Raw genomic sequence first — 14,658 nt, 5'->3', positions numbered from 1 at the left:
ACTAGATTGGGTTTGGATATCTGGTCTGCATAGACGAGTTGGACCGAAGGGTCTGTTTCCATGCTGTACATCTGACTCCATCTCCTTGTCCATGCAATGCAGTTAAATTGTTTTGTTACCCATTGGCCTAATGCTCACATTAAAGTGAAGTGTGTTGTGAAACAACAGATGCAGAAACAATTAAGGTGAGTGTCAAATGATTCCCAATGTATCACTTTGACGCATTTGAGAGTTAATCATTTTTAATCAGTGAATTATCAGAATGACAGTCGCTGCTCCCTGAGGCCTGGTTCATAATATCACAGGTTACTGAAAGATAGAGGTGATTGCACTAGCCGGATTCTGGAGAGTACACGGTCTGTGTGAGTTTCCTTTTTTATGTAGATGTGTTCTGTACTAAAATCTATCTGAGAAAATCTGTTTGTTTGAATCTGTTATCAATCCTTTAAACCCCACAACTGTTCCCAGAAGGGTAATTGGTGCTTTGGCATTAAGCCATACGCACTAATATTCTTGATAATACCCTGTTGTTGAATATGAAGTAACAGATAGTTAATGTAAAGTCAACTTGAAGATTTGATGGATCCCAGATCGCACATTTTCTGGCACTAGGCTTCACCCTCTGTAATACAGGAACATGAGAAATACAGCTGGGAGTCAATGATATGGTTTGTCAAACCTGCACACAGTGGGGTGGAGTGGCAGCCAACTTCACCTTTTACTAACCCTGACCTGAATATTGCTACAGTGGGCATGAATTCCTTCCTCTACCATCAAATCCACCTTGTCTTGGTGGAGCCAGATTTAAATCAGGAAGTCATTCTTGATGCAGGTAGTTCTTCTACTATTTCCAATTTAGTGTGTCCGGCCTCAACTATGATGCTCTTCATGTAACAGTTGGTCTCATCGCGTAGTAGCTGATTGGCAGTGCTGACTCCACTATCATGTCAGACCTGCCAAGACTAGGAATGGCACAGGTTGAAATCTGGACTAGGATTGCAGCTACTACAATTGCCATGTCGGCTAAGTGGGGCTGATTTGCCCAAAATTTCTGTGACAGATTTAGGCTCGATTATCAAGCCTTCCCTATCATACACCTTCCCCACATCCCCCAGTTGCTTACTTTATATCAAATGGCCTGACAAAAAGCAGGTTCTACTTTTGGCAAATGGAAGGTGGGGTGAAAGTTGGCCAAATGAGCAATAGATTTTGCTAGGAGCCCATTTTTCACCAAGATACTAGCAGCCTTGTGCTCAATTCCTCTTAAAAATATTAAAATATTCTTCCCAACTTTGTACAAACCTATGATTTCAAGCCTTCCATGTTTCTGACATCATTGCTGTGTGATTTAATAATTTATTCTATCTTTGTACAGAGTCTGTGGACAGTGAACATGGCAGTGTTATTGAAAGTGAGGAGGAAAAAGAGGTGAGCAGAAACAGTGGTGGTTGGGAAATTGATCTCAATAAACCAATGTGCTGTGGGGGGGCTATCATGGTTGACCAGTTAGGATCATTCTATCATTGTTGTCCCGTTCCATATTTTGGGCTGCCAAAAGTCATTGCTCAAAATGATGTTTGCTTGGAACTTTCACCTAACTTCCGAGTTAAGTTGTACAACCATCCCAGCTTAGCACAACTTTAATGCTTTGATTACTTAAACTGTTAGTCCTAATGTTCCAACTCTGTTGAGATGAGACGTTTTTGCATCTTCATGCAACCTTCCCTATCTCATTCTCTGTGGTCAGGAGAATTGACATTGAGCAAAATTGGTGCTCTTCAGCTGTGTTTCATCTGTATGCTGTATTTTTACTTCATACTTTTATAATCAACTTGCTACGTGTACAGTAATTTGCAAAATACAGGCAGCTGTAGAATTTGTCCTTACTATCACCACGGATGAGACAGGGGTGAATGGTTTTCTGTATAATTCTAACTCCATATTAGATCAAGTTATTTCCTGCAAAATGTCTTAACACAAAACCTAGTGTACTTGCTGTTGGAGTGTGTGAGAGTGTGTGCAAACACACTCAAAAAAAAAAATAACCGGACTATTTTGGCTTGTTCTGTGCAATTGATTCAGGAGTCTGGGGTTGATTCTGCAGAAGGAAGTGAAGATGAAGAGCAGAAACTGTCCAAGTCAGTCCAAGTAAGTATTCATTTTGAATGTTCATGTCGTGTGTGAATTATGGAACTTATTAATTTTGTGACTTCGTTGTTGTGTCCAGCCACTAACCTGCTGGATTGTAACCTGTTTCAAGATCAGGCAATTTCCTTAAAGTTGCAGTTTAGCTTCATTTGTATGTTTTAACTACATTATGATCATAAGAGTTTTATAGTTTAAAACCAAAATGTACGTTCCCCCAACAGCTCACTGTTAACGTGAAAACCGAACTGTAGAAGTTCATGTTGAATGTTCAGTATCTGTAATCTCATCCCTGCGGCAACATCCCTTGGCCTCTGTTCCTGAGCTAGAATGGGGAAATAGGGTCAGTTTGTGTTCTTGATCCCATTATGCTGAATCCAGTTTGAAATCACTCACCGTTTGTGAGCTCACTCCTTTTCAATGAGTCAGCAGCTGCTGGGAGACAGTGAGCATTTGCATTTTGAAGTGTTTTTTTTTTAAAAAGCACTATCCGGCTGGATGACGTGATACTGAATGAGTGACAATGCGCACTACGTGACTCACTGCCTAGTTGTGTGAAAGTACAAAAGAGTCTGGGGGCAGGTGCATTGTAACCAGTGCTAATAACCTAATGACATAACTGATAAGCTTTACTGCTCCTGGAGAGTGGCCTGTGTGTATTTACTTTGCTTCTGGAGATGGGTAAGGAAACAGGAAACCGTAAGATCATTACAGAATAATATTTTAAAACTTCACTTTTGCCAATAGCGAGTGAGCAAGTAAGCAATTTATACAGATGAATAATGCAGTCACAAAATGCTATCTTAAAATATTTGCATGCTTCAGAAATAGCTAGTCAACCTTGAAGTTTTGGAATAACTTTACTCTGTAAAAGCCTCAACTTAATTCTCATCCTTGTCTTCAAAGCCTGCCTTGATTTTGTGCTTCCTTTCTCTCTAACCTCCTACCCCATATACCTCCACTATATCTGCACTTCTCCAATTATTGTTACCTGTTGTACAACTATGAATTTCAATACTTACTCCAGTCATGTCCTCAGGTGCCTGGTCCTAAGGTCTTTGGATTTCCGTCTTAATTTTCTCTATCCTTCTCCGCTCGTCAAGCAGCTCCCTTAAACCTACTACTTTGACCATATTCTTTCTCGCACATCCTAATGTCATCTTATATGGCTCAGTGTCAAATTCTGTCCACCAATGTTTTTATAGTGTGTCTTGGGTTGTTAATCCATGATGATTAATGGTGCCTTACAAATGAAAGTTGTTGTTGTCTTAGAAACAGCAGCAGATCAGTGACGAGGATGAAGATGATGATTCTGATTTATTTCAAGAATCTGGAAAAGAGGAGGAAGAAGACGACTTGACTCTCACGGTGAGGAGCTTTTTACGGCCTGATGAATATTGCTGCAGAGTGGTGCATTGTTGGAACTGTTTGTATTGCACTCATCAGAAAAAGTGCCAGAATGCCAAATTTCCAAGGGAACAACAGTTTATACTGTGAGGAGAAGATGTTGATTTGGGTGAGACATAGCTTCCTGATGCATTCAGCATGGCAGTGTCTCCCATTTTATTTTCAAAAAAGCGCAATGTCTGGTCATGTTCCTTTTGTCCTACAGAGGACAGATCCTCAACATGTATTCGTAGGTAGCTTCTAGCAAACTTGAATTGTCAATTTGCATATCTAACTAATAATGTTAAATTGGTTGTGCAGCATAATTTGTTGTTCCCTTCAAAATTAGGCATTCTTGCATCTGCCCTGATTAGTGCAAGGTGAAAAAGCCATGACAGCATTTTGTTCAGGAGCACCCACATTCTGTACTGCCAAGCAACAATCTGATGATATTGTACAGTTGGGAGTAATTTTAAAGGACTCCTTTCATTGACCACAGCATCATTTCCTTTGCTTTACAGAAAAAGATGGGACAGACTTCCTTTGCAGAAGAGTTAGCTGCACGAATTCAAGGAGAAAGCACAGAGAAACAACATGAACAGAGTGCATGTAATTATTATCCATTTTGGGGGAGGGGCAAAGTGAAGAGGAAGCTATAGGCCTGTGAGGAGATAGATTTCTTTACTTATGGTCGGTTTATCATGAACCTCACACTGTTTGAATCTTGTCTAAATTTCTTTGTAATCATTTTTCTACAGCTTTGACCTCTGGGGTTTCAGCACGGAAGAATCGAGTAAAGACCAAAACAGAAATTCAAAATGCTAAACATCAAGGTAAAAAATAAACTCTGGAATAGATTATTCTAACTGGAAGACTTGGGCTAAATGTTGATATTAAATTAAGTTACCTACAGTGTGGAAACAGGCCCTTCAGCCCAACATGTCCACACCGACCCTTTGAAGAGCAACCCACCCAGTCCCATTTCCTAACTACATGGGCATTTAGCTTGGCCAATTCACCTGACCTGCACATCTTTGGACTGTGGAGGAAACTGGAGTGCCTGGAGGAAACCAATGTAGACACAGGGAGGATGTACAAACTCCACCACCACCACCACATCACGCTCCTCCCAATCCCCACTGAGCCTCAATATGGTGAGCATGATTGATCTGGCAACACCCTTTGTGAGAGACCAAGAGTTTGCCTGCAAACGAATGAAAGGGTAACTTGGATAGGTAGGAAAACTGAGCTTAGGCTGAAGTCAGACCAGCTGTTATCTTACTGAATGGGCAGTGTAGGTTTATGGGGTGCATGACTGCTGTGTTCTAATTCATATGTAAGCATCAACTGTATTCATGCTGACTGTTTATATCTGGGAGCTCCCACGTCAAGTGAATGCTTTCAGGAATTATTTCCCCTTAGATTACTGATCTGTGCTGAGCTGGCTGACTGCAGTCACTACAGTGCTGGTGACGCTAGCAATGCCACTGTCTGGATGGCTCAAGAACAAGAGGGTGATGTTGAGTTGGTGTTGTTTCACTTCCTTACTCTCTAATAGTTCCTGTTTAGACTAGGGAAAAGGTTGTGGTATAGTAAAATCACTGTAATGGTAATCACTAAGCTCAGGCTAATCCTGTGGGGAGTAGGTTCCACTCCAATTGGTGGAATTTAAATTCGGTTATTAAGACTGGAATTAAAAGCTTATAATGGAAACTGAAACAGTTGTCTTTTTTACCAAAAATGTCTGGATCACTAATGCCTGTTAGGGAAAGAAATCAGCTGTTCCTACCTGACCCTGGCCTACATGTGACTCCAAATCTACAGCACTGTGGTTAGCTGCTTACCACCCTATGAAATGACTGTATGTATCACTCTGTTGTATCAAACTTAGTTGCTACCAAGTTTTGAAGATGTACATCAACACCACAACACTTTTAGTAGTTCTTAAAGGAGGCTCACCCCCATTATCCAGGCATGGGTAATAAATATTGACTTAGCCAGCAAGACCCACATCAAATGATTAAACAAAAATAAACAATGTGTGTGTTAGGGTTACACTATTAGTCTGTCATCGGAACTATAATTACTACTTGGAGGAATACAAGAAATAGGAAGTTTCTGCATTCATTGTCTTTAGGTAATAAGTAAAAATAGCAAAACGTCTCAATTTTTCTTCATCTGAGTGTTATTAATAAAAATGTTAGAGCCATGTAAGGATATTGATAGATTTCAAGTTATTGAAGCCACCAGGGATAGTGTGGACAAATTACTTTGAGAAAGATGCCATCCCTGATCTAGATGAATGGCAGAGCAAGGTGCTGATGGGTTATTCCTGATCTTAACATGTTGTCGGGAGCACGTCAGAGTCACATACAACATAAAGGTTGCAAATTGTCTGATACAGCTTCATACATTTGCTGCAACGAAGAATGGGATTGCTGCTCAGGGATTGAAGTTACTGATGGGGCCAAAGACAGTAACTTTGTTATCCTGAATGTTTGTTTTATTTGGAAGGCATTTTTGTTCATCTAGTACTGCATGTGTGCAAGCAGTGAAACAGTTGAGAGTGTGTTGGATTTAAGAGAGATGGAGAATAAACTGAAGAACTGTGGATGCTGTAAATCAGATAAAAATAGGAATTGCTGGAAAGGCTGAGTAGGTCTAGCACCATCTGTGGAGGGTAATCAGTTAACATTCCGGATAGCGTAACACTCCCTCAGAACTCAGCCCAAACTCTGATTTCTCTCCACAGATATTGCCAGATCTGCTGAGCTTTTCCAGCAATTTCTATTTTTGTGTTTAGAGGTGGCTGTCGTCATTGTACAAGTGGAAACTAACATTGTGCTTTTAGCAAGAGAGACCCAAGACTAGTTGTGAAGCTTACAATTTTTAATTAATGTGGATGCGTTTGTTGAAATATAAAATGTAATTGGGACAGCATGTAACAGTCAAAATATCTTCCTGTACGTTTCTTGTGAGGATATGAAATATTGGAAATGCTCTTCCATTTTTGAAATGTGAAAACAAAATTTACAACAATTTACAGTAGCTCCTCGACTTAGGAACTTAATCCGTTCCGGGACCCAGCTCGCAAACTGAAAAGTCTGCGAACTGAATCAATTTTTCCCATTGTTCGGATAGCTTTAAAATGCTTGTTTGGCTGTTCACCGCACGCGTCAAAGACGAACTGAATGAGATCACGTGGGGCCCAAGAGCTTTTGCGTTCAACAAGTGCATAGCAAAACAGAACAATGAAACCACGTGGTCGCACACGGGCTTTTTGCGTTCGTACCTTGAATTTCGTACGTACGTTGAAGCAACATTTTATTACATTCCTGTTCGTAAACTGATTTGTACGTGAACGGGGTCGTTTGTATGTCGAGGCACTACTGTATTTATTAACCGAATTAACAAAAATACTGCTGAATGTTTTTGCAGCATACAATTTACAATTGGCAAGTGAGAGCCTGCACTTTTGAAAGAGGGAAGTCTGTTGCTCCAGGCTACAAAACAAATTCGACTCAGGACTTGCAATGAGGTCACTTCAATTCACTATCCTAACCAGGAAAGTACAGGATAAAACTTTTAATGAGAAGATGATCATGGGATGTGAACAAAGCTGTCTAGACCAGCATATTTTGCTCATTCCTAATTGTCTTTTGCAGATAGTGTTGAGTTAATGCCCTGTAGTCCATGGCTGTAGTCCATTTGGATGAAACTTCTCTCATTGTGATTTAGTTTTGAATCTGACAAAGAATAAATGGAGATATAATTCCACACTAGGATTTTGTGAAATTTCTGAAGATAACTTGTACATAGAGGTATAGCTCTATCCAAATCCTTCCAGGTGGTGGAGGTCATTGGATTTGTAAAGTGCTGTCAAAGCTGTGTATCTTAGTTGATTGTCTGTGCTCCCACTGTATTGTTGGGAGAGGGAGTGAATGTTGAAGGTGCTGGATGGGTGTGTTGCTTTGTCCCAGATAATGCTGAGCTGTACTCATCCAGGCAAATAGGAGTGTTCCATCACACTCCTGACCTACATGTCTTAGTTGGTGGACAGGCTTCGAGGAGTCAGGAGGTAAATTACTTGTCATTTAGTGATAGGGGTCTACTTTTTGAGAAAAAGGATCTCTGTTCTGAGCATGGATCCAGGAAACTGAAGTCAGACTAAGAAGGGAAGTTAGAGAATCTGGTTGGAATTTGCTGAGATGCAATATAAACATAAAATATAAATAATAGAGGCATGGGAAACAATGATTCCTATGCAGGGTGGCCTACATTATAAGAAGTCTCTGTAGAATGTAGTGGAGTTGGTTTGTTCCTGCCATATTAGGATTTTTCCAACCATTTGTATTCCAACATTAGCTGGAAGTGAATACAAAGATTTTGCAACCCTGAAATTTCAATTTCGTGATGCTTCTTGTGCACTGCTCTTAATTGATAAAGTTGTTCCCATGTAGCAGGTTTATAGCCTCTGAACAGCAGAAAATTCCCTCTACATATATGGTCCATGGTGGAATCTGTCATTGTATTGGGTGCTCACCACAGTTTGGATAGAGCTGGGTTATTTATGAATTATCATACAACATTTTTTATTTCATGTTTCAGAAGATGAAGAGAACTTATTCACATCTGAGATTGCTGATGAAGAAGATGATTTTTCTCCATTTCGCAGCAAAAGTGGCCTCTTCAGTGGGGGTAAAGGTCTCTTTGATGATGAGGTAGGTACTGTGGTATTGCTGTTTCGAAATTTAAAATTCCGAATTCTGAAATAATGGAAAATGATGTTTGTGATACAGGTTGACTGACAAATACTTGTATGCCTCTTAAATTAGAAAGTCCTTTTCAGATTTAACTTGTTCAGCATGCCTTCCCACTTTGAGAACAAGGCAGAATCTTTGTGGCTGTGTGTGTGTATGCTTGCTATAGACATGGGGATGTTTTAGTGTAAGCTTATTCCTGTTAGAAATGGTAGAGAGTTGTTTCTTCAGCTGCTGAGCTTCTATGTTCTCAGTGTCCTGTTGTTCTCCTGACATGCTGGGACCCAATTCCAGCAAATTAGTTTTCTAAGAAGAACTGCAGGAGGAAAATGTTCTAACTGAGAGACTAAATCTGGAATCTGGCATCGTGGAGGCAGTTAAATTTATGGTTTCAATAAAGAAATGGGTAATTAGGAGAAGAGAGAAAATTGTAGGGTTGCAGAGAAAAGGAATGGGGCTGGTGAGACTTAGAACATAGAACAGTACAGCACAGTGCAGGCCTTTCGGCCTTGATGTTGTGCCAGCCTTTTATCCTACTAAGATCAGACTAACCTACATTGTACAAGCTTTCATGTGCCTATCCAAGACTCGCTTAAATGTCAGCAGTGTAACTGACTGTATTACCACTGCTGGCAGTGCATTCCATGCACCCAGCACACTGTAAAGAACCTACCTCTGACAACTCCCCTAAATCTCCCTCCAATCACCTTAAAATTATGCCCCCCTCGTGATAGACATTTCCACTATGGGGAAATCCTTTTGCTATCCACTCTACTTATGCCTCTGTCTTTTGATAAAGGTGTACAAGTCACCTCTCATCCTCCTTTGCTCCAGTGAGAAAAGCCTGAGCTTCCTCAATCTTTCATCATAGGACATACCCTTCAGTCCAGGCTGCATCCTGGTAAATCTCCTTTGCAGCCTCTCTAAAGCTTCCACATCTTTCCTGTAATGAGACGACGAGAACTGAACTCTTGGAAAGGAACAAAATATAAGATGGGCTAAATGACCACATGCTGTGCTGTAACTATTCTATGATGCCATGATCAACTGTTCTGCCTCACTTCAACTGGGCTTGCATCAAGTGCTGTAGAGGTTAAAGGCTGAATTGAAGCATAGATCCCAGATATAACATGTCAATGTCAATACTACGTTTTGATTACAGGAATGTTTCTTGCTTTTCTAGGGTGATCTTTTTGCTGAGGCACCAAAAGAGGAACTCAACAAAGGAAAGGAAGTCAAACCAGCAGTTTTTGATGGTGAGAGCATTGAGTAGTGAAAAACAGTATCTATCACTTGCAACAAGTTAGTGCAATGATTTTTCCAAAAAGAAATTAATATTCAGAAATGATACATATGTAATTTTCCTGGAGCTTGGTTAAAACAACGTGTCCAGCATTCTATTGTGTGGTGGTGCAGGTCTAAGTCAGTCTTAAAGCACGTAGAACAAATTAGCACAGGAGCAGGCCCTTCGGCCCTCTAAGACTGCGCCGCCATATTTTGTCCTTCCATACTAAAGCTGTCTTCGCTTACGGATTCCATATCCCTCTGTTCCCTTCCTATTCGGGTATTTGTTCAGTTGCTGCTATTGTGCCTGCTTCCACCTCTGGCAATGCTTTCTGCGTGCACACCTCCTTTTATATGAAAAACATGCCTTGTACATCTCTTAAACTTCCCCTCTCCCACTTTGAACCGGTCTCCTCTAGTAATTGATCCCTACACCATGGGAAGAAGCTTCACACTCTCTTCTTTCATTCCATTCGCTGTCTTTTAGACTTCTATCAGGTCGTCCCTTAACCTCTTTCGTTCCAATGAAAATAAACCCAGTCTATCCAACCTTCTTTCATAGCCAAAAGATCCCCCTTACCAGGCAACATCCTGGTAAATCTCTTCTGTACTCCCTCCAAAGCAGCCACATCCTTCTGGTCGTGTGGTGACCAGAACTGTATGCAATATTTGAAGTGTGGCATAACTTAAATTCTATAAAGTTACAGCATAACTTGTCTATCCTTATAATTGTCCCTTCCAACGAAGGCAAGCATGCATTCCCACCTCGGGTGACTGTCTGTCTGTGTGGAGTTTGCACCTTCTCCCCATGTCTGCGTGTGTTTCCACCGGGTGCTCTGGTTTCCTCCCACAGTCCAAAGATGTGCAATTCCGGTGAATTGACAATGCTAAGTTGCCCATAGTGTTAGGTGCATTAGTCAGGGATAAATATAGGGAAAGGGAATGGGTCTGGGTGAGCTGCTACTCGGAGGGTTAGTGTGCATTTGTTGGGCCGAAAAGCCTGTTTCCATACTTTGTAGGGAAGCTAATCTAATCTAATCTATAATCTGTCTAATAAATTCATTCGCTTCTAAATGCGTATAGATCTTGACCCTGAGAATCTTTTCCAATAATTTCCCTACTGCTGACTTGAGACTCACAGGCCTGTGATTTCCAGGATTATCCCTGCTACCCTTCTTAAATGATGAGACAGCATTGGCTATTTTGTAGTCCTCTGTGACCTCACCTGTGGCCAATGAGGATACAAGCATGTCCGTCAATGCTCCAGCAGTTTGTTTTCTTGCCTACCTGAATATTTTGGGATGGATCCTATCAGGATCTGGGGGCTTAACTACCTTAATACTTTTTTAAGATGCATAACACCTCTTCCTTTTTAATGACAACTTGGTTTAGAGATTTGATACTCCCTTTCCTGAGATCATCCTCCGCCAATTCCTTCTCTTTGGTGAATATTGACACAGTATCTGTTTAGGACCTCATCTGGCCCCATCTGTAGATTGGAGCTGAAAATGTGTTGCTGGTTAAAGCACAGCAGGTTAGGCAGCATCCAAGGAACAGGAAATTCGACGTTTCGGGCCAGAGCCGTTCATCTGTAGATTCCTTCCTTTGTCCTTGAGTGGGCCAACCCTGTCCCTGGCTACCCTCTTGCTTTTTGTATATGTATAAAAAGCCTTGGGATTCTCCTTAATCCTTTTTGCTAACTACTTTTCCTGACCCTTGTTAGCCCTTCTAATTCCTTGTTTAAATTGAATTAGATTAGATTAGATTCCCTACAGTTTAGAAACAGGCACTTCGACCCAACAAGTCCACACTGCCCCTCCCAGACCCATTTCCCTCTGACTAATGCACTAACACTATGGGCAATTTAGAATGGCCAATTCAGAATGGCCAGTTCACCTGATCTGCACATCTTTGAACTGAGGGAGTAAACCGGAGCGCTCGAAGGAAACCCACATAGACACGTGGAGAATGTGCAAACTCCACTGAGGCTGGAACTGTACCTGGGTCCCTGGTGCTGTGAGGCAGCAGTGCTAACCATTTTCTTTTCTACTTGCCTTATACTTGAAGGGCTTCATCAGTTCCCATTCTCGTGGACCTTATGTATGTTTCCTTTTTCTTTCTGACATCCCTGGTCATCCAAGGTTCATCCATTGCCATACCTGTCTTTGGAATTGATAGGAATGTGTTGCTCCTGAACTCATAACAACTGCACTACTTTGAAATACTCCCACGTTTCTGATGTAGATTTGCCCTCAAACAGCTGTTGCCAATCAAAGTTCTTAGTTCCTGTCTAATATTGTAGTTCATCTCCCCCCACCCACCCCTCACCCCCCACCCCCAAACCAGTTTAACCCCCCGAGGACTGCTGTTATCCCTATCTGTGAATATCATAAAACTCATGATAATACGGGCAGTACTCCCGAAATGCTCTCCCATTGAAACTTAATTCACCTGGCTGGGCTCCTTCCCCAAAAACCATATTAACCCCTTCCCTGGTTGAATTGTTTACATATTGTCAAAAATCCCTCCTGAATCATCCTTACAAATTCTGTCCCATCCAAGCCCCTAACATGTAATAAATCCCAGTCGTTATAAAGGAAGTTAAAATCACCCACCAGAACAATGCTACTGTTTTTACATCTTCCCAAAATCTGTCCACATGTTCTCTCCTCTATCTCCTGCTAGATGTTGGGAGGCCTGTAGTGTACCCCCAGCATTGTGATTTCACTTTTCCTATTCCTGAATTCTACTCCTATTCTCTCACTGCACAAGTCCTTTAATGTGTCTTCCTTCATTCCAGCTGTGAGACACTCCTTCACCAGTAATGCAACTCCCCCCACCTTTTTACCTGTCTTTCTGTCACACCTGCATCATTTAAATTCAGCTGTCAGTCCAGTCCCTCATTCTGCCAAGTCTCTAATCACAATAATGTCATAGTTGCAAGTATTAACCAAAGTTCTAAGTTCATCTACCTTGCTTATTATACTTCTCGCATTGAAACACATGCATTTCAGACCACCTTCCCTCACTTTTCAGGTCCTTGGAATGCTTAGCGGTAGATGTGGAGTGCTTGTTTCCCCTAGTTTAGGACCAAAAAGCATAATCTCAGCGTAAGGGGTTGGGCTTCGGCAGGTTGGTGTGGACTTGTTGGGCGGTACGGTGGCACAGTGGTTAGCACTGCTGCCTCACAGCGCCTGAGACCCGGGTTCAATTCCCGACTCAGGCGACTGACTGTGTGGAGTTTGCATGTTCTCCCCGTGTCTGCGTGGGTTTCCTCCGGGTGCTCCGGTTTCCTCCCACAGTCCAAAGATGTGCGGGTCAGGTGAATTGGCCATGCTAAATTGCCTGTAGTGTTAGGTAAGGGGTAAATGTAGGGGTATGGGTGGGTTGCGCTTCGGCGGGTCGGTGTGGACTTGTTGGGCCAAAGGGCCTGTTTCCACACTGTAAGTAATCTAATCTAATCTTTGTATGCTCAAGTGAACTCCACGATGTTGACACCAGTTTCAAGTTGTTGTGCATTTCTTTGTGGATTTAAAGATGATGGAAAAGCTGCATTGAAAATGGGTTGACACTGGTGCTTTCAATATGCTTTGTGCAATCACTGCAGAGGCCTATTCTCCAAGAACATGTCATTGTCCTAGAGACAGTCTTTCACAAATTTGAGTGTTTTTTGAGGACCTTACCAAAACGATTGAGGGTAGAGTGGTAGACATTGTCTACATGGACTTTAATAAAAACTTTAACGAGATTCCTCATGGTAGACTAATTAGTAAAGTTAGGTCACATTGAATTCAGGGATAGCTTGCCAATTGGATACAAAATTAGCTTGACGGTAGGAGACAGATGATGGTGGTGGGGTGATGGTTTTCAGTTTAGCGGCCTGTGACCGGCTATGTTCCATGGGTGGTTGGTATGTGGAATGAACTGCCAGAGGAAGTGGATGCAGGTACAATTATAACATCCAAAAGATATTTGGATTGGTAGATGAATAGGAAAGGTTTAGATGGTTATGGGGCAGACGCAGGCGTGTGGTATTTAGTTTAAGTTTGGGAAACTTGGTTGGTATGGACGAATTGGACTGAAGCGTCTGTTTCCGTGCTGTATGTCTATGACTTAGTCCAAGAGATTCCAGTTTCATTAATATTTCTTGGATCGTTATCTCGTTGTTATCCAATCGCATGTCAGAAAACAGCAAAAGGTATTTGGTGTCTGGAGTCTTGTTGGCTTTTCCCATTTTAAATTTCCTCCTTTTAATTTCATAATCAGAACCTGTTGCAAGAAAATCTGGGAAAAAAGTACCAGTTGGAGCAGTTTCTATTTATCCGGGTAGGTTTACTGTAATCAGTGTTTTTAAAAAAAAACAAAGTAACAGTCTTGTATTGTCTAACCTTCTGTGTCTGTGTTAGCCTTTATTGCTCTGAGGTTTGTGCAAATTACCTTGACTATAATAATATGGGATCTTTTTAAACGAGGGGCTTTGAAATGAAAGGAACAAGAGAAAAAAGAATTAACTGAATATTTGTTTTGACTAGTTTCTGGCTAGGTTTCTTATCCCCTTGATTATCCTTGGATTAGAGGGCAAATTTTATTCATTTGTACCTCTGGCACAGCTTAATACACTAGGAGAGATGGCTCTGGAGATCAGAGGGCCATTGCACAGCCAAGGTCCCTGTGACTTTTGCATATCGGTAACCGGGATTATAAAATGTCCCTACACCTGATCAAACAGTCTTCCTGTTGAGGCAAATAAGAAATGACAGAGGTCTGAAGTCTGAAAGAAACTGAAGATGATGAAAAAGCAGTATGTAGATGTGTGCAGCAGTAAGCCCTCTGGCCTGCTCAGTCTTAATCATTAAGATCACAGCTGATCTGATTATGACCTTTAGCTCCACTTCTCTACTTCCCTGACGAACACTTGACTTCCCTCTCAGTCAAGAATGTGTCTAACTCTGCCTTGAGTTTTCAATGTGTCTGTCCCTTCCACTATTTGAGTAGAGAATTCTATGGAGTTGCCACCTTCTGCAAGGAAAAAATGTTGTCACGTCTTTATTTTGTAAGGGGTCTTCTGGTTCCAGAAGACTTC

The 14,658-nt window shown here is 41.5% G+C and overlaps 1 protein-coding gene across 8 annotated transcripts in view; it reads left to right on the top strand.

Annotated features, from left to right (window-relative positions):
* The window catches only part of washc2c (WASH complex subunit 2C), a 59,323-nt gene that overhangs the window by 12,814 nt on the left and 31,851 nt on the right, over positions 1-14,658 (top strand). For 7 of the 8 annotated variants that reach the window (XM_060854002.1, XM_060854000.1, XM_060854007.1 and 4 more), the window contains exons 7-14: positions 1,376-1,428; positions 2,083-2,148; positions 3,418-3,513; positions 4,053-4,140; positions 4,290-4,364; positions 8,140-8,252; positions 9,475-9,547; positions 13,842-13,901. In XM_060854002.1, the coding sequence (XP_060709985.1) occupies positions 1,376-1,428; positions 2,083-2,148; positions 3,418-3,513; positions 4,053-4,140; positions 4,290-4,364; positions 8,140-8,252; positions 9,475-9,547; positions 13,842-13,901 (624 nt within the window). The remainder of the gene's footprint in view (positions 1-1,375; positions 1,429-2,082; positions 2,149-3,417; positions 3,514-4,052; positions 4,141-4,289; positions 4,365-8,139; positions 8,253-9,474; positions 9,548-13,841; positions 13,902-14,658) is intronic. The other variant, XM_060854003.1, reaches the window with a different exon arrangement.

This window comes from Hemiscyllium ocellatum, chromosome 43 (assembly GCF_020745735.1).
Source record: "Hemiscyllium ocellatum isolate sHemOce1 chromosome 43, sHemOce1.pat.X.cur, whole genome shotgun sequence".
NCBI classification, from domain to species: domain Eukaryota; kingdom Metazoa; phylum Chordata; class Chondrichthyes; order Orectolobiformes; family Hemiscylliidae; genus Hemiscyllium; species Hemiscyllium ocellatum.
The sequence above is the reverse complement of the archived record's forward strand: the minus strand, read 5'-3'. Positions and strand labels throughout refer to the sequence as shown.